At 36.8% G+C, this 21,820-nt stretch overlaps 3 protein-coding genes across 13 annotated transcripts; 2 read left to right on the top strand and 1 right to left on the bottom strand.

Moving 5' to 3' along the window:
- Positions 1-519: 519 nt before the first annotated feature.
- Positions 520-16,098, bottom strand: LOC128733512 (epsin-1). 11 transcript variants are annotated; one of them, XM_053827148.1, is made up of 13 exons: positions 15,956-16,097; positions 15,660-15,863; positions 9,045-9,394; positions 8,818-8,900; positions 8,288-8,749; positions 8,017-8,222; positions 7,804-7,960; positions 7,322-7,606; positions 7,131-7,262; positions 6,935-7,061; positions 6,617-6,873; positions 6,466-6,558; positions 520-2,112 (listed from the first exon to the last, which is right to left on the bottom strand). In XM_053827148.1, coding segments are annotated over exons 3-13 (1,869 nt in total). In that variant the 5' UTR covers positions 9,046-9,394; positions 15,660-15,863; positions 15,956-16,097; the 3' UTR covers positions 520-2,046. The 11 variants fall into 11 exon arrangements, with proteins under 11 accessions (XP_053683123.1, XP_053683127.1, XP_053683122.1 ...); XM_053827152.1 differs by having other exon boundaries at positions 9,045-9,353; XM_053827157.1 differs by lacking the exon at positions 15,660-15,863 and adding an exon at positions 5,205-5,251 and having other exon boundaries at positions 2,040-2,112; positions 15,956-16,098.
- Positions 16,099-17,392: 1,294 nt separating this feature from the next.
- Positions 17,393-18,778, top strand: LOC128736185 (nurim homolog). The gene is made up of 3 exons (XM_053830667.1): positions 17,393-17,799; positions 17,855-18,159; positions 18,228-18,778. Exons 1-3 carry the CDS (start codon positions 17,473-17,475, stop codon positions 18,361-18,363), a joined length of 768 nt encoding a protein of 255 aa, XP_053686642.1. The 5' UTR covers positions 17,393-17,472; the 3' UTR covers positions 18,364-18,778.
- Positions 18,779-20,313: 1,535 nt separating this feature from the next.
- Positions 20,314-21,557, top strand: LOC128736862 (uncharacterized). The gene is made up of 3 exons (XM_053831361.1): positions 20,314-20,576; positions 20,760-20,965; positions 21,028-21,557. The coding sequence occupies exons 1-3, from the start codon at positions 20,314-20,316 to the stop codon at positions 21,204-21,206; spliced, it is 648 nt and encodes a 215-aa protein (XP_053687336.1). The 3' UTR covers positions 21,207-21,557.
- Positions 21,558-21,820: the final 263 nt, after the last annotated feature.

Below are 21,820 nucleotides of genomic sequence, written 5' to 3'. Positions count from 1 at the left end.
ATTTATAATTATCACATGAATTCAAATTTAGCGGTATTACTAATTGCAAACAATATTGGATGGAAACAACTCAGCGAAGATTCTCTCTCTCTCGTGAACGACGAGGGCTATTGCATATGCATAAACTGCGATAAATTGAAAGGGTGTACCTTACATTAGTCTGCAACAATGTTTAGTATTACGCAAGAGAAACATACCGCACAGTATGCGTTCGGTAATTCAATTATCGGAAATTGGAATTGCAGATTGTAAGGTAACCTTGCTTAAGTATACAACCTTGCTATGGTGACTTATGTGGGTACAGAACAGTCATAAGTGTTGTTTCATGTACCTACCAGCATCTTTTGCGATTAAAGTAAAGTATGCATTTAATATTGAGTCAAGCCGTGACTCGCTCGTAGTTTTGATTACAAAATATTTCCACTTACGGTGCGCTTCCACTATACTGGCTCTCACCGACAGCGACGACGCGACGGGGTTGTTTCGGATAACGTGATAATCGGTGAACGAGTGTTGAAATCAATTCTGTTTATTTAAAAAATATATAATTTCATTCTTCCATTTTATATAATCATCAATTTCGCCATTGATCCGTTTTCAATCGAAACTGAAGCTGATGTCTCCTAGAATCAATCGGTTTCGTTTCAATTTAACATTTGTAAAAATAGTTTTTTTTTTGCTTCCACATCTATATGTAAACCTCACCGATTAAAGCATAAACATCTTTACTCAGCTTTTGTCTATTTATTTTGTTTTGCATATCAAAATTTGCTGGAAAACTATATAATTTAAAACAAAGTTTTAACAAAATTATAATATATTACCATTTTTTTCATTCAGATAATGCTTTACTTATAATAAGGATAATCGTTACGGGTTTAAATAAATACTAGCAAAAACAGCAAGTTTCGAATAAAGGATCGAAAATATGGTCTGATTTACTTTTACATTGTATAAGGGGGACCCAAATACTATTATACCAGAATTGATTTAGGATATACAATCGCGCCCAAATGAACATGAACGTTCTGGATGCTTAGAAATGAAATTCTATTTCAACAATCGGATACTGAGGCGAAGCTGTTAGTTGTCCTTAGAACGGCAGCAATACAATTAGAGATTTTCTTCTTTCGTTGTCCAACAGGATTTCTCCGATCACGATATACACATCTAACAAATCGCAATTTGTCTGAAACCATCACATAAAATCTCCGCATGGAGTTTTGCCGATAAACTCACGTTGCACCAAACTGTTGCAATTGCGTCTCGATCGACGAGTTCAGCATGCACTGTTAAGAACATCGTCCAATCGTACGCGACGTCGAGCAGTTTTAGCAATGTACGAGCGATTTTTTTCTTCTTGTAAAGTAATGTGTGGTAACCATTATCACATTCACGAAAGATGTATTATCCTACTAGCTTTGTTTTGCTGCTGATGATTCTCCTGCAAAAACGTTCAGTACAAAAAAAACCTATCATCGCTAGTGATGTTCTATCTTAGTCAACGCTTAATGTCTCGGGGTGTACCTTTTTAGCTCTTCTGTTGTTTTTGTTATGTGTGTAATAATATAGAAACGTTTCTCGTGGTACTGTCAGAGTTCGATGGTGACGACTCTAAGAATCCGATCCACATGGCGTGCATCGAGTTGTAGTAGTTTATCTTTAGATACTTAATAAGGCATTTTTGATTTTCTTCCATTCTTGTTCTAACTTTGAATAGCGATGCTATGGGTACTATTTGTGTATTAAAAAAATAGGATTGCAGAATTTCAATGACGCCAGCCTAAGTTTCCTAAAACTTTGCGTTTCATTGTTTATTTGGTTTCATATATGTGAACAATTGAATTCATTTCGGCTAACTAAATACTTCGTATTAAGTCGGAGAAGGAACCGGTTTACTGGAGAAATTCTATGCTTAATCGACTTGAATACAATTGTAGTTGCTTGTGACAAGAAAGGTTAGTGTTATCCGCTGCTTTGTTTTGCCATATTGCGACCGGTTTGCTGTCAGCTGTTTTTTTTTCATTCTAGTTTAGTTGGTTGATTTTACGACAAGAATGGATTCGACGATTGAGGATTCATCCAAGGAGCATTGTTGTTGTTAATATTGTTCTGTAACGACAATTGGTTAACCGTCATTTCTAAAACAGCTTTAAAAAGAATAACAATGAATAAAAAATGAAAACCTTTTAAACGTAAATTACACTGTAATAATACACAGTGAAGGCGAATTATAAAAAGCACAAACTAAGAACTAAATCATTGGTGCAATAGAAGTGAAAGTGAGTATCATCAAACAGGTGCAAAGCTAACTGGATAATTGTACTATGTTTGCTGTATATAAAGCAAAGAAAATCAATGAAGGCTCACGAATCAGTTCTAAAAGATCATTTCTTAATTAGCTTTAAACTTTATTCAACTACCTATACACCGAACCAAAATTTGTTATTTAACACAAATATCTAACATTGAAGTACATACATCATTGGTTCGATTTCGGCACGTTTCGTTTTGGCACGAGTTATTTTTGGCAACATGCATTTTTCAGGCTTACTGCCAAAAACGAACTGATGATGTACTTCTATTTCTACAGATTTATGTTTGATTGGGATAGTTCAATGTTAATGTTAATATAGTGATGTGAATGCCTAAAAGAATACAAGCAACCCATTTGTGAACAAAACTAACTACAAAGATAATTATAGGACTATATTTTTAGGTAACTACAAAGATAACACTGATTAACACGGTTTTGTCTTGAACCAAATATGAAACAATTAAAGATTATATAGTGAATACTTTTGCCTAAAAATTTTGAAAAATTCACAATTTTTTGTATCAGATTTTAACTCTAGAGACTTTTTTGTATCAAAATTGACTAATTTTGTAATGAACCGACCACTGGAATACTTATGTATATGATTTTCATACACTTTCTTTGATCGAATTGTTACCGAATTAGCATCAAAATAAGCGGAAACGTCTGTAAACATAAACCGAAGCGAAAAAATTGGATTTTTTTCAAAATTTTAAGTCATTCATGTCCCTTTAATGGGTGCAGTCTATAAGACACAATTATCAAACTATTTCAATGTTTTGATATAAGTTAAATGAATGTTAAAGTTAAATGAATTCTTGTGTCTTTTTATCGATGAACGGATGCCTGCGTTTCCAATACAATACAGAACTACAAGCCTGTAACGAACTGTAAGTGAAAATGATTAAACAACACAATGATTGTTCCGAGTATGGTTCCTAAGACATTTTTTATCAGCGTAATATATGTGTAAGACCATGCCATAAATATTAGTACGTGGATGTAAATTATACATAGCTAAAGTAGAAGTGTGTATAATTAAGAATAGTGTAACATATCGCGAATTACCATTTTGCGGAAACATGTTTAGCTGTTTGTACTATTATATTGACATATGTACTGAATCTTGTTGTCTTGAGTTACATGATTACCAAAAAAAAACTTGTGACATTTTGTACGTTGTTTAAGGAATTGTGTATACAGGAAAATTTAATTGGCACATTCAAAACATTAATTGTGGAAAGTAACAATCAGTTAATTATCAATTGCCAGGAAAGTCCTACTTATTGCACAGCCATCGCATCAGTTTACTGCAATAGCTTATATTAATAATTAGTTTCAATTCGAACCATTTGGTCGTGCAGCATCGCAAACAAGAGTGAATAAAAAAAAGAATAAATCGGAACAGGAGTGATAAGATTCACAACAACAATTTACAACATCCACTGAAAGTTAATGCACAGTCTTTGTTGGAAGAAATATGTTTGTCACTCTTTCAATTCTTCTAGAAAATAATATAAAGTTACAATACATTGCGCAAAAAGTACTGATTTTAAGCACAAATAATTAAAATCAATTGGGACTGCTTGAAAGATTTTGAAAATTTTGATAAACACATAACGGTATACACGTTTAAAATTTAGAAAAATTAAAGCGCAATTATCGAAAATTCGAGCAATTTGATTTATTGCAAAAACCAGACAAGAAAAATGATCAATTACAGTGTGTTTATAAACTCGCGGCTCATTCCTTCTAACATAAACTGTAAATTTTGGCGATTGTCGTTTACAGTCATCGGATCTTGGGAAAGCTAAAGTTCCAAGTTTGGATGCGTGGTTTACTCACGTGAACAACAGTGAATCTTGCAACAAGCAACCAGTTAAAAGTGAGAAGTTTACGTTGACTAATAAACTCAAGTCGGATGTTTGCACTCTAATGGTTATATTGGTTCGTATCTTTTTCTGTTTTCATTACTGACTGTTTCCAGTGCCGGCCGTAAATGACCAGTTTTGCCAGTCCGGTAACGAAGTAGTGTTACTCGTTGACCTCTTTCTTCGTACGGCATGGCGACGGTCTCGCCAATCTGTCCAATTGCGCTAACAGTTTAACGAAAAAACATGTAGACGAGTGAGTTACAAGATAACGATAGGAAATTATGCAAATGCTACATTCGGAGAGAAGCTTGGTATTCTATTTGCTATATGTAAATTCCCTTTTGAATTAATGAAAGATCAGCGAGATGAGTGAAGTAATTTTGCTTTGTGAAATATGGGAATGAATAAATCTAACTTTAATCTAACTTGCTTATCTAACTTAACCAATTGTAATTCCATTGTATTGGAGGTAAGTAATTAAAAAAATCCTCTTTTCCTGTATTACATTTTAGCAAATAGTAATTGAATGCCGCAATTCACTTGTATTGGATTGTTTGAAACCCCGCAACGTTGTGAAGTATTAGTATTAGCAACTGATTGTTTATGACGAAAACCAACGTTCTCACGAATTATGTATTATATCTATAATATCACTTAGTGAATAACAATTCGATCTACGATTAGTTTATCGCGCTCTTAAGTTGACAGAACAGCTCATGCTCATGAGAAGGTAACATTAGCTGACATTTTTAACGAACTAATAATTTAAAAATAAAATGAAAATTAAAATAAATTACGAAATCCAAATGGTTAGAAAAAACTACTAGCTTTCTAAAATATGTCATCCATATTTATCCGCCGTTTGTTAATGGCATAACATAGATAAATAGTACAAACCGCACAGTTTATGGCCGCGAAATGTTTCGCGAAATGTTTTTTTTTTACAAATGGCCATGCATTGAAAAGAGTGCCATGAAACCGCGAGCAGCTTTCTTGGTCGTCAGTAGGCGTACCTGTTCAATTCGGTTAGGCTTTACTTTAGCGTCCAAGCACCCATCGACTGCGAGCACAATAGCAATGAAGCAACCACCACAATACAGATGATAGCAGGATCGAGAACGAGATTTGTTGTGTGTTTGTTGGGTATTAGGTCGAGCAATAGTGATGGGGTGTAATGTTTAGGGCAACATAAGGCGAGCGGCATGTAAGAACAGAGATAAATGTCATGTAGTGAAGAGGAAAAGCTTTTTATGAGCAATATTTTTCTTGGAGCTAAATATAGTTAGAAAGGAAGGATATACTTTTTTTAGCCTTCAAAAATTTTGTTTCTTTCAAAACACTCACGTGATTTGTTTTGATATTATTGGAGTCATATTGATCATCGATCGAAAATCCAAAATCGTAAAGATTTCTCAATTCATTATTGTTGTCAGGGGCAATGAAGGCAGAATTTTTTTGATTATTAGTATGTTCGAAAGAAATATCATCGTAGGGGCGTTTGATACCATTAGTAGTAGTAGCAGTAGTAGATGAGAAAAAGTCAGTGTTGAAAATAATTTCGTCTTCAGTGCCCGTTGGTGTACCATAATTGTCAGTGGTATCAACTCCAGTGTTATTATTGACATCAGTCTGATCGATCATATCGGAAATTTCCAAATGACTGTCCTTTTCCCCGAGCTAGTCAGACATGCGTTAGATGGCAATATTATTATTTAATAAATCAATAACTAACCAACATGTATGAGGGGTATTATTCAGAAAAACCATTTCATGAAAATTGCACTGCATGCGAAACTTTTTGTAATATGGTTTTCCAGAACGGACCATTCTCTCCTAACCGTTGTGCAGGATTTTATATCAGTGAGGAACAAAATAAATTCATATCACGACGCGCAACTGTTTATGCAGTTGTCGCGACAGCATATCGTAGAATAAAGAAAAAAATATATAACTTTATTTTCCTTCTTCAAAGAATGAGCTGTTCTTGTTTTAATACGGATTTTTTTGGTCCATTCTAAATAACAATTTATTCAACTTTTAAGTGGAGCAACCGCTTGAAAAGCTATTATACCACAAACGCTAAAATTCATTTCTGTTTTCAAATTGTTTGGATTATTGTTAGAGCAGGAAGGAATGATCTATCCTGGAAAATTTGTCATCTAGGAAAAGATGCGTCAATTGACTTCATCACTAGTAAATCTCCTGCGCGTCGTGCTGCTTTCTGGGGATTGTTTTGCGCTGCTTATTTTAGCAAATCATCGCAGTGTTGCTTACCTGTGTCGCTGCTGCTGGATTAACGGGTGCCCAGGGATCCTGATTCAGCGTCACGGGGAAGGGCGACTGTTTCAACTGATTAATGGACGGAACCTACGGACGATTGAAGTTTACAGCAGTTTAGTCGCAATAGTTTACTCTTTTCTCTTACCTGTGGTTGATTTTGTTGGAACAAATTCTTTTGCGGTGGCGCTGCCTCTCCGAAAGGATTGTAAGCCGGAGCACCACTCGGGCCAGTTGTGGTCGTCGATACGGGTTTAATCAGGTTGTCCAGATTTACCAGTGCGGAATTTTCTCCCAGGAACGATGCTGGCGTTTTCTTCGTTGTCGTTGGGGCTGAGGTGGAATTACTGGCTGAACTGGATGTGTTGCTTGAAGATAGCGGATCCAAATCATCCAGCAACGAACCTTTAAAGATGATTTATTAAACTTGCTCGAGAGTACATTAGAAACTACTGTATGAAGTTACCATTGTTGTTCAAGTTGTTATTAACAGCATTGCTGGTGCTGCTTCTTTTTGTAATGATATCGAATTCATCCAGATCTGAGGCTGGCGAGGTAATTGCTCCTACTGGTGATGGTCGATTTGCAGGAAACTATTGCGAAAAATAGTAATAAAGTTAAATTTTTAATGATTATGACCTTGTTGTCGAACATGATCTTACGGCGAAAGCTCCATCGGCACTGCCGGTGACAGGCGCCCAAGGGTCATGCTTGACAGGATTCGCATTTGGCTGCCAGGGATCAGCCGTAGGCACTGGTGTGGTTCGTTTTGGTTGCCATGCATCCGTTAAAGGCTGTAAATGTTTTTTTATAGTAATCCTGCTACTGCTAGATGAGTAATTGTGATTCTTACCGCACTAGGGAGGGCTGTTTTGTTTTGCCACGGGTCTATATTACCATTGTTTGCCAGGGGTGCAGCTGTTGGCGGTTTTGCCCCATTATTAAGCCATCCTTCCACAGAAGAACCAGATGTTACCGACGGTGATTGTGTTCGCACCGGTGCCCATGCATCTAGTTGGCCACCAACAGCACCCACCATTACTGGAACTTTCACTGAAGGCGGAGGTAAAGCTGAAGCACTATTCAGCCATGGATCGACTACAGGCGGCGAAGACGTTCGTGACCAGGGATCAGATATCTGAAAAGTTTTACACTTGAGTAGTTGATTCCAAACTATTCTCATTTAATGAAAAAGCTCTTTTAGCAGTAGGGCTCATCGCCAAATAAACATTAATAAAAACATACCGCCGAATGTGCCCTTTCCGGTATAGCTAATGACTGAACATTTTTTGTATAAGCGATTGAAAAAGAGAAAAAAAAAAAACTAATTCTTACCTGTGGTCTCGATCCGCCAGCTACCGGTAGACCCCACGGATCACTGCTTGTCGATGGTCCAGGTTGCTGCGAAGGATTTGAAATACTAGTAGCTCCAAACGAAATGTCTAGCAGATCAACCAGAGCACTATCGGCTGGTTTCGGTATATGCTCTTTCCTGTAATCATACATCATACATCAATCAACTTTTAACTTTAAAATATCATATCATACTTGAAGTCTTGTTCACTTTGGCTAAGGGCAAGCTGCAATCGCACATCGTCACTTCTCCGCTTCTGCTCTTCCTGTTCGGCCTCTTCCCGAGACATTGCCATCGCCAATTGTAACTGCAATTCTTCTTCACCTACAGTCTGTGGTCTAACAAATTCTATCTCTGAAACAGGTTTTCCTGTTGGCTCACCTTCTCCCCAGTTTGGAGGCTGCAGAACAATAACACATCTTACAAATTATAGATTTTTGTTTCAACACGATAACAAATACTAACCCGTGAATCCTTCTGCGTAGGTCCATCAATAGACCCGTCTGAGCCGAATCCACTGGCCGTTCGAGCGAAACGTTCCTTCGCTTTCAGTGCTCTCGCTCGTTCGTTCTTCAACCGTTCATCATCCTTCAGCAACTGCACCAACTGTTTAGCCTTCTCTCGAACGTGCATTCCTTGATCTTTGCCTTCCTCCATATACTGAAAGTCTTTTAATGTTTGGATAGCGTAAATATTCTCCTTGCACTGTTGTGCCACCTTCTCCGTTCCCGTTTTAATTAGATATTCCAATAAAAGTAGTGCCTTGTAGACGTGACGCCAATTTTTTCCATGATCGTTAGTGCGCTTCCAGATCATTTGCATTATTTCGGAGAATGCTACGACATTGTAGGTCAGGTCGGCGATTTCGGCCATAATTGTGGACGATGGACCCCATGGATCATTGGAGGTAGCTTCACGGACTTTGATCTTTTTTTAAAAAAATAGAGTAATTTTCAGTTTTTGATTGAACAATTTTGCTTATAAACTTCTAATACCTGGGCATCTGAATAATTATGTGCAATATTTTTGATGTTCCTACGTATACCAGCCACGTTCATTTGCGTATCGTTTCGCTTCACTAAAATATACGATGCAGAGTCAAACCGAGATAATCGATACGGAGAAAACAAAAAATCATAACGAGTAGCAAATTATAATATCAAATGCATGCAAAATTTGTTCCACGGAATCGGAAATCCCGGAGTGATAGAATACAACTTACTCGTGACTCAATGATTGCTGCTATTTTTTTACTCGAAGAATGATGGTGATAGCGGGTAGTAGTTGTACGCGCAAAGAAAATCACTGCTGATTCTGGAGGGGTGGCAGATGGAGTAGGTGGGATACTATGTGCAGGTTCGAATGTTGACACTGTTAGAATTTGAGTTTTGAGTCAGATTTCTAAAAGTGTTACTCTGTATTCTGCGCTCCTTGATTAGTTGGTTGATTAATGATTTAGCAAACGCAGCAATGCACGACTTTAGTCAAGCTTCCACATTAATGTGATAAGGCAGACAACGATTTTTAGGATCTACAAAAACCAAAAATAAACTGTAAACTTGGCGTTCAGCACTGGAATTAGAAAAAAATAGAAAAAACGAGTGAAAATACCGTGGGAGACTGTATGGGTTGATGTTACCAAAGTTATAACTACTGATTTTAAAAAAATAAGAATATTTGGAGGACGGAGTGCGTCAGAATAGACATTTTTTAATAATTTGTTTTAATGATGTTTTATTGAAGTGTGATACATATATTTATAAATCAAATTTATCTTTCCTTTATGTACTCATTGCCGTAATCAACACATCGATCTACTATTGTTGTATTGTTCGTGTGTTTGTTGTATTCCGTGTTTTATTTCTTTGCCTATTACTACTAAATTAAGCGACGTGCCTATAACAGTAGCAGTAGAGAAACACGTAGACGTATTCCTGCCGGAAGTCGTGCTTACTACGGACGCCACAAGACCCTAAAGTCTGGTCACCTTCATTCCTGTACCAAATGTACCACGTACAAAAAGGCGGCATATGGAGACGAAGGATGAACCACGAGCTGGCTCAGCTCTTCAGTATGGCCGATGGTTAGACCAAATGGAGCCATACCTGGAAAGTATGAGACATTTAAGAAACTGGAGACGGACAGCCATGAACAGAGTTTGTTGGCGGAACATTGTTATGCAGATGCAATCCTAATGGACATCGCACCAGGGTAAGTAATTTTTTTTCTAAAATGGAATACGTAGATTTTTGTGTCGTACTTTTTCACCCTTTCACGAACTAGATTTTTCTAACCGACAATTATACAATCATTTTACCTCACACAGCCACTACAAAGCTAACCGGTAGCGGTCGGATTTGCCCCACCCTACATAGGTCAATCGATGGGAATGGACACAGTTTAGCAAAAGCGTAAAATTAATAAATGCAAGCTGCAAAATGACAACTAGCTATTGAATTGAAAATAGAACCTTTAAAGTAACACCATGAAAATTCCCGACACTCTACACGGTGTTCATTCACAATTGAAGTAGATTATTATTAAATAACTATATAAAAGCATTGCATCGATTTGCAAGTTAAGTTGATCTGAAATGAAAAATAAGCAGTAGTTGTGTTCATTAGATATTTGTGTTGCGCACAGAGTAAACATTTTAAATAAAAATTAAGTAAAATATTGCGTCCTATAAGGTGAAACGGTACTGAATCCTCACATGGCCGGATCGATAGCACCCATGTCCTCGCATGGACGCCATATTTCCGTCTATCTTGGGATTCAGAACCGTTTCACCATAAAAAACCCGATAAAAAATCCGTCCCAACATTAGATGAACTAAAATTTATATGCAAATGTAAATATGCAAACAAAATTCCAGCAAAAACTGCAAATCCCGCCTGATTTTTGAATAGGTCCTAACTGCAAATGACTACGGTCCAAAACGAAATCGAATAACAAACTTAAACCCATTCCCAATGTATTACAAGTGACATAATTTCAATAAGGCTTATACAAATTTGAAAAAAAGTTTATGTCCTGGTCTCAAAATATTGTTGAAGGGGGGGTGGGGGCAAAAAAAAAATAATAATATCAAACCTTCAATAACTAAACAAAAGAGTAGAAACCAGTGTTTATTTTTGCATGTTATTGAAATTTTAGTTCAAACCGAACCAACTTCCAAAATTTTTTGACCCAAGCACCTAAAGTAAGCATCCAGCTAAAGATAAACCAGTTTGATAATAGTGGAGTGCCAAAGGATTACCTTAGAGAACCACAAACGTATAAATTGACCTTCATTTAAATAATTTAATCATAATCATAGAGTGAAAATAGCAGTTTAGGTCACTTCAACTTTTTTACTTGGAACGCGTATGCTGTACTACCGACATATTTCAAGAAAACAAATCTCTGAAACTATTCACGTTTGAAAACGCTTGTTTCTTGGTTAACCTTCTATAGGTGCTACCTTCCGTTATCGAAGCTTGACCTTCTGTTTTTATACGACAGACTTCGTAGCCAGCTGTTAGAGTACAGGACAATTTCAGAGCCGGTTGCTACGATCCTATTGACTCTAACAGCCTCTCCCAGCCGAGATTCAGGAATCCTTATCTAGCTCCGGGAGATAGGAAATCCTTATCTAGCTTAAAAAAGCAAAATAACTTTGATTTGATTTGATATTATGGTAGGGTCACCAATGATCCCAAAATAATCATAACAATCATAGTCAGAAAATTTCAAGTTTCGAACAGTTCAGTGACATCCTTTCTGCATGCATCCAACGCATGGTAAAAACTGCATCTTTGAGTTTAACGCTCCTAACATCCAAAATTAGGGTGTATACTTGGATACTATGGAATAAAAAGAACCAATTTGGAGTCACGAAAGCACCGATAGTTGATATTCCGGAGTGTCTAATGTGTCGTATTTCTATTTTTATATATGACGGGCAAAAATAATGCCACTGCAATTCGGAATATCTCCATCAAAAATGGTACCGAGTTTCACTAACATATTGTTTGGTTGGTTTTTGTTTCAATCTAATTCGGTTCTTTTAAAATGAGATGAATTAAAATGGAACCAAATTTAAAGTAAGTGAAGCCAAAAGTCTTATTGCAAGCATCTCAATTTTCGACGTCGGAAACTAAAAGGTTAAGTACAATAGTCGCCTGTGACGCCTGTGACTTGCAGCAGAAACCAGAAAGCTTAGTTGGTGTAAAAAGTTGTTCAAGACTAACGAGATAATTGCTTTAACTTAGCACATATGGGATAATTTAGAGTTGTAAACTCGTTGAACTGTAAAACACCTACTTATCACTAAAGAATGCAACATAATGATTTACCACGTTATTTTTTTGCCCCTTCACATTTTAAAAATTTTTTAAAGGGGGGCGACTTAAACTTTTTTTCAAATTTGTATAAGCCTAAGTTCAGTTTTAATACACTTTAATGCATTTAAAAAACTGTATGTTTAGTTTAACACAGGTACGAATAAGTAATTGTTTTGTCTTTGTCACAATAAGAGCACGAGTAGTTTAAAATGCCGTTGAAACATTCAATTTTCGAAATTCGTGTACAAAACGTACTCAGTATTGCTCAATTCATCAAGCTACGTTGAATGATGAATATAACTGGAATATTCAAATATTCTTAGTGAAACCAAATTAGTCTAACTATGTCAATTGTGACCTCTAAAGAAATTTTACTAGTAGAGTTTAAATATAACCACAACTCACCCTGCGAAATGGAAATTCGATTAATTTATTCTGATGTTAAGTCACTTGCGCACACTATTGTTTTGAAACAGAAAACTTGTTTGCTTATTCGATAACCGCAGCTCCGTTCCGGCTGATAAATATAACAGGAAAGTAGAACGCTTTGCAGTTTAGATATACCACAATCCACTCGAATTTAAACCTTCTTTATCTCTTATTTACAGCGAAGTAAGATTTTGCTCTGCAAGCTGATAAGCTAATTTTATTTTTTCTCTATTATCCTGTTCTTTTGGCTATATAATTAACACTTCATACACTTCCAAATCGGAATCGTCTGATAATTTGGTTAGAACTGCCCGATGCAAGAATGTGCTCTCTCATACGCATCAGTTTGGACTAAAACACTCATATTATTGAATTCTGATAAACGGCCTTCCTCACTGTCAGCGTAATCCAATTAGTAGTCTGCCTCTGCATTTGCATATTCCTTACGATGTCAGTGGATAATTTTCATTGGCTGTTACATCGTTCAGAGGCTGATTTAGCTAAATATCTTGTACGGACCATTCTATATTAGTGCTAAAGAAACATTATTCAAGCCGAACTGCGCGACAGCCAGTGGACAAGCATTTTCTCTTTCTACATCTACAAAAAAGAAAGTCTAACAAAGCGCCTGCCAAATGACTTCATTGACAAATGAAACCTCACAAATGACATTGTTTTTGTTTGCGTAACAGTGCAAACTTCCCTGCTGCTTCTATGCTGTTGCTGATTGCATGCGGGTGTTACGAGGAAAAGTATCGATTTCACCTTAGCTGTGGGCGAAAATCGATTTGAGCACGCATATGCTCAGTTTGTGGTCAACAAACGCAAGTGCATATTATCTGAAAGAGGTTCGTAAAATAGTTTCAAATTTTTTGGAATGAAAGGGTTACCGGTTAGCCGTCAGTTAGTTCGTGATCGCGATTCACGTGGCGTAAAAACTGTTGCATTACGTCGGATAATACGTCCAGTTATAAGTGGATTAGTAACTTGCTGGTGGCATATTCTATACTATTATAGGGGGTGTATCTGTTGCAAGATTTCCGTATTTTCTATTCCATCGCATCAAGTGTTTCGCCTTTGCACGGTACTAAAGACTTAGTGCTGGACACTGTATTCCAGTTCTACAAATGCCTTTTCGATAGGCTTATCTTATCGTTATCTACAAATGTGTGCGGTGACGATGATGAGACCTGAAATTTATTCCACATAATTTTGTTCTCGAAACTTTACCAAGTTTGAATAGGATTTTCATAACTATAAAATAATAGTTAAACTTAACAATCTAGGTATTTTTCCCCCTAGTAAAAAACTCTCACACATGGATTCTGTGTCACATGGCAAGTTCGATTAAGGCATGGCATTCCATATTTAATTTTATTTCACACTTACTCTGAAGTGACAATTTCACAGCATTATAAGTATAACAATTGCGACCATTGCAAATTTACGAAGAATATTCGTAGAGTTTTGTTGGCATGATCAGTGTTTCACAAATGCTATTTTAGCAGTAAAAACACATCTAATTTTTTTGAATAGCATTTTGATTATCATTATTATAAGCATAATTGCGTAGCTAGACACGAAGACCACTCTTTGCCGTGTCCGATATATATATTTTATTGCGGTTCAGCAACTGAAGAATTTTGTAGCTCGTTTGAGAAATTACATGCGCTCTTTCTGCTGAAAGCTCATACTCTCATGAAAATAAGAGTGGGTTGGTCCGTGGCGCGGTGGATGGAGTCAAAAAGCAGTACCGCGAAGACCGGTTTTCTCCATTTCTAGCGATCCGACCATGTTATTGGCAGACAAAATTTTGCGCTATATGAACGTTAGATCTTGATACATCTTCATATCGTGTTACAAAGCAGTAAAAGAGAGTGTTCAAAAATCAGATTACGTAGCGTACATCTGTATGGTTTATTGGCTCCGGTAAAAGTATTTGCAAAATCATTGTTTACAACCTTTTAGCTTCAGTCTGTGTGTTTCGATACACAGCAGAAACAAATAAGGTAATATTGCCAGCGGGTAATGTGGAAGATTGCTAGCTTATAATTGGTTCTCCAATACAGAGTACAATATATTATCAGCTTCAAGGACTTTCGCAACTTACAGATTATGCAGTTCTCTGACGGAGACGACCCTGTACTGGGCCGTGGTACAGGGGTCGTGTGCAAGGACATGCTACAAACGTGACTAGAAGACTTGAATACTGCAACAAACAGTGCGTACATACTATTTTATCGACTACGGAATGGGGCGTTCATATATTACTTGTCTGACAACGTTTTAGGAACGATAAGCGTATATACCTATGTGACTTATGACAATGTGGAGCTCTGCAATGCAAACGTATTATCGAAGAACAGGAACACTTACCAATCCAAATTATTTTATCTATAAATGACTAACATATGAATTATCCACTTTTTGGTAAAAGCCAGAGCTGACTTTTCAGCAAAGGAACACAAGTATTTCACACATTTAGCACTAGTGATTGCTAATGACGCACTATTGTTGAAAGTTGCAGACTCCTAGCTGTATGTTACAATCGACAAATGCAGAACTTCACAGTGATATACTGCACAATTTCCATTCTGTTTAAATAATATATTTACACATTAATATAACACATCACAGCTTTTTCATGATCATGAATGAATCAAGGAAAATTAATACTCTACGAGACTGTCACTTCCTCAATTTGTTTCCCAATACAGTGATCCGCGAGCTGTGTTTCTATTGGAGATTTTTTACGCCGTTGTCCTCACACGACTATTACTCACTCCTGTACTCATACGAACTATTTACAACGCGTACCGCCGGAGCCGACGACGGCGGAAAACGGTTCTTTCATTGAATAACTACGTGTGCGCACGCACACAGACCTAGCGGTATCCCTTCTTTTGCTTCTTTTGACGTTTCTGATTACGGTACGTAAACACAACACAAAAATAATCGCGACTGCCCACTCTGCCCACGCACACACTGCCACAATGCAACCAGGGCGGCCAAGTTATAGTAGCCTTTTTTTTAGGGTTTGAATATTTACAGGAAGCGCTCCGAGCGTTCATGGGGATTTTTACCTGTTACAAAGCGACCGGGCCTAAGTTTGTTTTAGAACAAGCGGAACTATTATCCGAGACTATTCAGCATTTCAAAAATCTCAGCAAGCTCACTCAGCTGACCTATTAATTATAGCCGACCACACTGCTCACGAAACGTAAAAATCATTTTCCAGCCAACAGCACCACACCACCAGTCTTGCATAGCAGAAATTTTTCAACACACTATTGACAGCATAGCACACATAAAGGAAAAAAAAGTTAGTAATCTCAGAATATTATAGATTGTGACCACTTTTATGCGCGGTGCCACATACCTACACTTTGAATGACAATTTTTTTCACGATTTGGGCAATTACTAAACAATTTAGCGACGTTTTTCGGGCCGCAACACAAACCGTAAATCTTCTTTTTCGATGAAACTTCACTACGGCTCGAAACGTTGAATGACTGATTGAACAGCGAATTTGAAGAAATAATAGACTACCGAGAGCCCTTTATTCGCGAGCTCACGAACGCAAGCAAAAGAAACGAACAGGTGACAGTTACTGCGTTGCTTTATGGTTATAGCTATAAATAGAGCTGGGCGATATGTGTTCAGTTGGTAAAGAAGGATTGCCATCAGCGAAGCAAATCCTCTGTATCGTTGACGCAGAAACAAACAAAATATTCCAATGCTGTTTATAAATAAAAGCGAACCTTTCTTTAATTTTGAACTAAACTTATTTTATTAGTCTTGACAATTATTATTGTTACTAATTTAATGTCTTAAATGTTTTGTAGATTGATTTCAGTTCCGCTGGATTAAATGACAGCTTATCCTCAAACTGTGAGCTTGAATTTTGAACCGATATTTAAATGATTGGAATATATACTCAACAGTATAGAGCTTTTAGAAGAACAAAACTAATCGTAACTTGTAGGCATGTTTTTCGGTTTGTTTGGCTGTTGGCAGCAGGAATAATGTCAAACTCTTCAAAAAGTTTACATAACAATTTGTAACAGAAATTTAACATAAACCCCCACCCCCGGCTGCGTTATATAACATTTTAATGATGGAATCCAATGTGTTCGTCGTTTTCTCGCATAACTTTTCAAAAGGACCTAAGTAACATTGAGAGACTCTCTTTGGCGTCCCTCTCTTTTGATTATTACGGTGACATAAATGCATTTCAACAAAAAATTTCTTCACGTTTAGCTAGATAGTGACGGTAGTAACCGATTCATGCAAAGCTGGGGTTTTAAAGTGCATTTGCATCGCCGTGGGAGGTGAAAGAGAAGAGGCACAAAGAGAATCTCTCATTGTTACTTAGGTCCTTTTGAAAAGTTATGCGAGTTTTCACTCTTGGAAAGCTCGATAGAGCTATCGATTCTTATTCGATTATTATCGGTGATAATCTGATGTTTTTTTGCTGTGCGGTGCAGAGCTGCCATAAATACAGATATTTGTGCATGCATAAATTTGGGACCCTACCGTTTCCTCCGAAGTATTTTTTTTCTCGATGTTATCTTTTAAATACATTAATAGTTTATGGAGTGCTTTAAAATACAGGAACACTAGTAGAGCCAGAAATCACAGCAACTGAAATAATTGATGGGTCCCAAATTTATGCATGCACAAATATCTGTATTTATGGCAGCTCTGGTGCGGTGTATTGTATGTAATTAACGCTGTTGGGAGCCCCTCGTAATGTTTACTTTGGCGTTGTTAGAGGAAGACGCTCAAAAGCTCAACAAACAACGATACGAATCGAGGCAGTTTAGTCCTTTAGTGTTCAGTCTGATCCTTGAAAGTTACGATTCATAGTGTATTTCGTGTATTTTACAATAGAAATGTTAAAGTTTCGCCAAATAGTTTGCTTTATTTTATCGCTGCTGTCGTTTATATCGGTATTTTACTCAGTCGGTAAATTGGGCGTCTTTTTGGCCGCTCCTGTTCAGCCCGATTTAAAAAATGTTTTGCTGCACCATTTACTTGACGATCGTGAGCTGCAAAAAGCTACGCTCTTTTCTTTGCTGTTTAATTCAGTTTGGGTAATTCTGTTCGTACTTCAACACAGTGCCATGAAGGCGCAAGTGCTAAAAAATGTTTGGCAAAAGTTGGGCTTGGAATTGGCCGAACGAAGCATCTACAACATTGCATCTTCCTATTGCCTCCTAGTAAGTTGGTTCAAAATTTTGTCATTAGCTTAAGGTTAATCATGTTTCTTTTTAGATTCTTCTAAAAAATTGGAAGACAACACAATCGTACCAATTATGGTTTGTGGATGTCCAACAAAGCCCTACACTCTGGTGGACTTTTGTAACTGCTCACATTCTCGCATGGACCGTCATCTACGGCGGAAGTTTACTTATGGATTTGCCAGAATTGATCGGACTTAAGCAAATATATTATGACATCAATGATCTGGCGCCACCCATGAGTTACAAATCACGAGAACTTCGTCACTTCTATGAAAGACTGCGGCATCCTTCATTCGTCGGGCTTTCGGTAGTTTTGTGGATCACAAACAGTATGAGGTAAGATAGGGGTTAAGGGTAAATATCAAAATAATAAAAAAATAACATTGTCAAACTTTTTAAAACAGCTTGGATCGTCTACTGTTGGCAGTTGTTTGGACAGCCTACATGTATCTTTCCTGGAATACCAACAAAACGGATCTAGAATATCAGAAGTACCAGTTGACTCGCAAAAAGGTGGAATTGGCCGGTGTGGACAAATGAGAAACCAAAAGAATTCTTTAGTTTATGAAAACAGTTTATGCCTCAAATAATAATTTATTATGATGTATGTGTTTAGGTTATTACCACCTTCTGACTCAACTAATAATTTATAGAGCTTGAACTTATCAAGTATTGGTATCTACTTTTTGGTTTAATAAGAATGCTTTATTCACTTAGAAATATACTTAAGATCAGTAATATTCTTTTTTTTTGTAATTCATGCATATGCATACTTTCTTTGTAGAAGTAGATTTATACTGGCCGCTTAAGTTGCGGTGGAACCTATTCTCGATCAGTGCTAGTAGGTTTGTTACTCTGGAGTTTTGAAAATGATACCTAATCATTCAACTGATTAAATGGTAAGACCTCCCTACTTAAACAAGCAGCCGCTATTATTATTTGCACCATTAATAATACAGACTTTTGAAGTAACCAAAGTATAGCTAACAATTATTGAATTGGAAAATATGAGAAATAATGAGCCTTTACGAAGCATTTAGACAGCATCAGTAAGCTGTAAGTCAATGTTTTTCCCAGTTTGTATTATTTTGACAGATATGTAACATTGGCGAAGCTTGCAAATCAACGGTAAGATACTTTTCTTTTTTCTATGCAAAACAAATGCAAGCTTAGTATTAGAAAAGTTATAAGTAATATTGAAAAACAAAAATAAATTCAAAGTCGAGTACTATATTGAAAATTTATGTGCAAATAATGCGTACCTAACAAATTAGTAAGAGTTAAATGTTGCATTTGATCCAGCTGGATGCGTCTGGTGCGTCTGGCAATTATTCTGATTTCAGAGAATGGTAGGGGTAATAGGGGCATAATGAGCATACGGGGCAGAATGGGCCACCGTTCGTTTGGGCATATTGGACGATCAATTTCGCTAATTTGACTAATGACCTTGTTGATAATGTTCTTAATAAGCATCTCAACAAAAATCGCGTCCAAATTCGTTGACATGTCTGAGATATTGAGAAAAAGCTCGAGCTGATTCAGGATTGTAAAAATACTATAAGAATTGCAACCCACAAAATAAGCTCTATAGCCATTTGTTGCGTGCTATGGATTTCTCCACTCCATATATGGTTACTATCAGCATATATGAACAATTTCTTTGTATAATTGAGATATTTTGTTGTTTTATCGCATTATTATAATTATTTTTGATTAGCATAGCTATAAGGGGCATAATGAGCATACCTGGCAATGTATTTGTACATAACCAATAAACGCTTGAAAGTAATATAAACATTAAAATTACACAGTCAAGTATAATGCTGCGTAATTGTGCGCAAAAATCAACCCGAAAATAGCGGTTACAGAGCAAAAATTGTGTCTTTCATCTACCTGCTACTTGAACCGCCATGTTGCCTATGTTGTTCAACTGAAAAAAAATCGTTAAATAGAAACAATCATAAAACAACCGCTGAATGAAATCAAAATAGTCACCATTTCTCTTTTCTTCTATATGATATAGTCTTTTATGTTATTTACCTGTAAAAACTGGTTAAATTGGTAACTTTAACTAACGTGCCCATATTGCCCCGTATGGTGGCCCATTATGCCCCGTATGGTTTGTGAACGACGCAAAAAGTATCATTTTTTAAACATTTAAATTTGATGGCTGTTCATAGTCAAGCAATATTCTAACATTGTTGATTTATCAAAGACATGTCAAATCGTAAGTTTATGGCAATTATTAGAATTTTAATTACGCGCTACATGTTTTATGAAGCGTTTTGCTTAGGTGGCCCATATTGCCCCTACCACCCCTATGCGTCTTTGCGCAAAGACGATCACCATATGAGAAACATGAGTTTTTTTCGTTTATGTGTGCTTATCCTGTGATTCGGTGGGCGTGGTATAAACATTCAGTTGCTTTGCTCATAGCTTCGATATAGCTCGAGCGATCACCGAGAGAACAGTACAGTTTGAGTCCCTTAAATGCGACTGTGCTTTCACAGCAGTCCAAAAATTTGGAATTCAATTTCGATTCGTCTACATTTAAATTTTGGAATAAAAATGTTTGCACGTTGGCATCGTCGGCGTCTCGCGATAGTTAGCCTTATCACACTGGTTTTCTACTGTATTTTATCATCGCGATATAGTGAATACAAGATCGACACGATCATTCATCGTACCAAACCGGAAGTCGTTTACGAGTATGTTGCTGATTTTAGCAAAATGAAGAGTCTAAATCCTACCATGTAAGTAACTGATATTGCACGCGTGCAGACGATGCTGGGATGCACATTTTTGTATTCCGGCGCATCTTATTGTCGTTTGACACATTTCGAACGAGTTGATTTTGCTGGCGGAATAAAGAATATCATCCACTTTCGAATACAAAATAAGGCTGATAATTGATATGTGAATATATCTAAATTTAGATTGGATTTCAACATCGTGGCCGATCATGGAAATTTGGATCATTGGAAATATTCAGTGGAATACACAGAGCAGCTCTCACACTGGCCATACGTCAGGAATAGTGCCGTTGGCCACTATTCGGTGCGGAAACTGCCTCAGTCGGAAGGGGGCCAGTACTCTGTGGCGTCCACACATAAGACATGCTTTATTTTAGGATTTTTTTGCCGTAAGCTCTACTGTTCATTTCCATAAAATATCCTGACTAATGTTTCGTTTAATTTCTTCTAGTGAAATCTAATGGCGAGTTTAAAATTTCCTATCTAAATGAAGAGGATACGTTCTGCCAGGAAACGGTTCATTATCAGTGTCCTTTCTTGTTCGGTTGGTTCTGTCGCAGAGAAGTTGAATTCCAGCGGAGAGCGATAATGGTCAATCTGAACAAGCATTTCAAACAGAAAGATAACTAGATAGTTATCTATACATTCATCATTTTACTTATTGGACTGCGATCTGTATTGCTTAGAATAATTAAGAAGCAAGGAAATGCTTTTGGAAACCATAGCATACAGAAGTAATAACTTGGAGCAATTTTGTGTATGTTTGTGAGTGTAGGCATATGTTTTCTGTATATCATCGAGTTGAGTAGATCTGTATCCCCGATTGTAAAATAACGGCAAGGCAACGCAAATTCTAGAAAAAAGATTTAATCTCAACAGATGTTGTACGTGCGATATGTATGCATTGCAATATTAAAGTTAAAGTTGAAACAAATTTTTAGTATTTTATCCTTTGCTGGTATTTTCATGAAACGATAAGAAAACGGGTCTACAAAAAAACGCTTTTGACGTGATTTGATGAAAAAATTGAAACCTGTCTTTCAAGCAGAAAGCAACTCGATTTTAATTAACTGTAAATTGTGTTGATATCTTCAAACTTTGCAGACAATCGGTTTGTTTTTTAACTAATATCTATTCATGCAAAAGTCTACTTTAATGAAGCTACGAGAACAAGACACCGAAGTATTGTATCAGGCTTAAGGCTGTCCTGCTCTGTGTGCACCCATTTTGCTTACTTAGTGATA

This window comes from Sabethes cyaneus, chromosome 2 (assembly GCF_943734655.1).
Source record: "Sabethes cyaneus chromosome 2, idSabCyanKW18_F2, whole genome shotgun sequence".
Taxonomy (NCBI): Eukaryota; Metazoa; Arthropoda; class Insecta; order Diptera; family Culicidae; genus Sabethes; species Sabethes cyaneus.
The sequence above is the reverse complement of the archived record's forward strand: the minus strand, read 5'-3'. Positions and strand labels throughout refer to the sequence as shown.

Coding starts and splice junctions, on each gene's coding strand:
- LOC128733512 (XM_053827148.1), bottom strand. Junction 8,750..8,817: donor ATAATTATTCAGATGCCCAG/GTATTAGAAGTT, acceptor TTTTAAAAAAAG/ATCAAAGTCCGTGAAGCTAC. Junction 8,223..8,287: donor CTACGCAGAAGGATTCACGG/GTTAGTATTTGT, acceptor ATTGTTCTGCAG/CCTCCAAACTGGGGAGAAGG.
- LOC128736185 (XM_053830667.1), top strand. CDS start 17,473: ATGTTAAAGTTTCGCCAAATAGTTTGCTTTATTTTATCGCTGCTGTCG. Junction 17,800..17,854: donor CATCTTCCTATTGCCTCCTA/GTAAGTTGGTTC, acceptor GTTTCTTTTTAG/ATTCTTCTAAAAAATTGGAA. Junction 18,160..18,227: donor TGGATCACAAACAGTATGAG/GTAAGATAGGGG, acceptor TTTTTAAAACAG/CTTGGATCGTCTACTGTTGG.
- LOC128736862 (XM_053831361.1), top strand. CDS start 20,314: ATGCGACTGTGCTTTCACAGCAGTCCAAAAATTTGGAATTCAATTTCG. Junction 20,577..20,759: donor AAGAGTCTAAATCCTACCAT/GTAAGTAACTGA, acceptor ATCTAAATTTAG/ATTGGATTTCAACATCGTGG. Junction 20,966..21,027: donor TATTTTAGGATTTTTTTGCC/GTAAGCTCTACT, acceptor AATTTCTTCTAG/TGAAATCTAATGGCGAGTTT.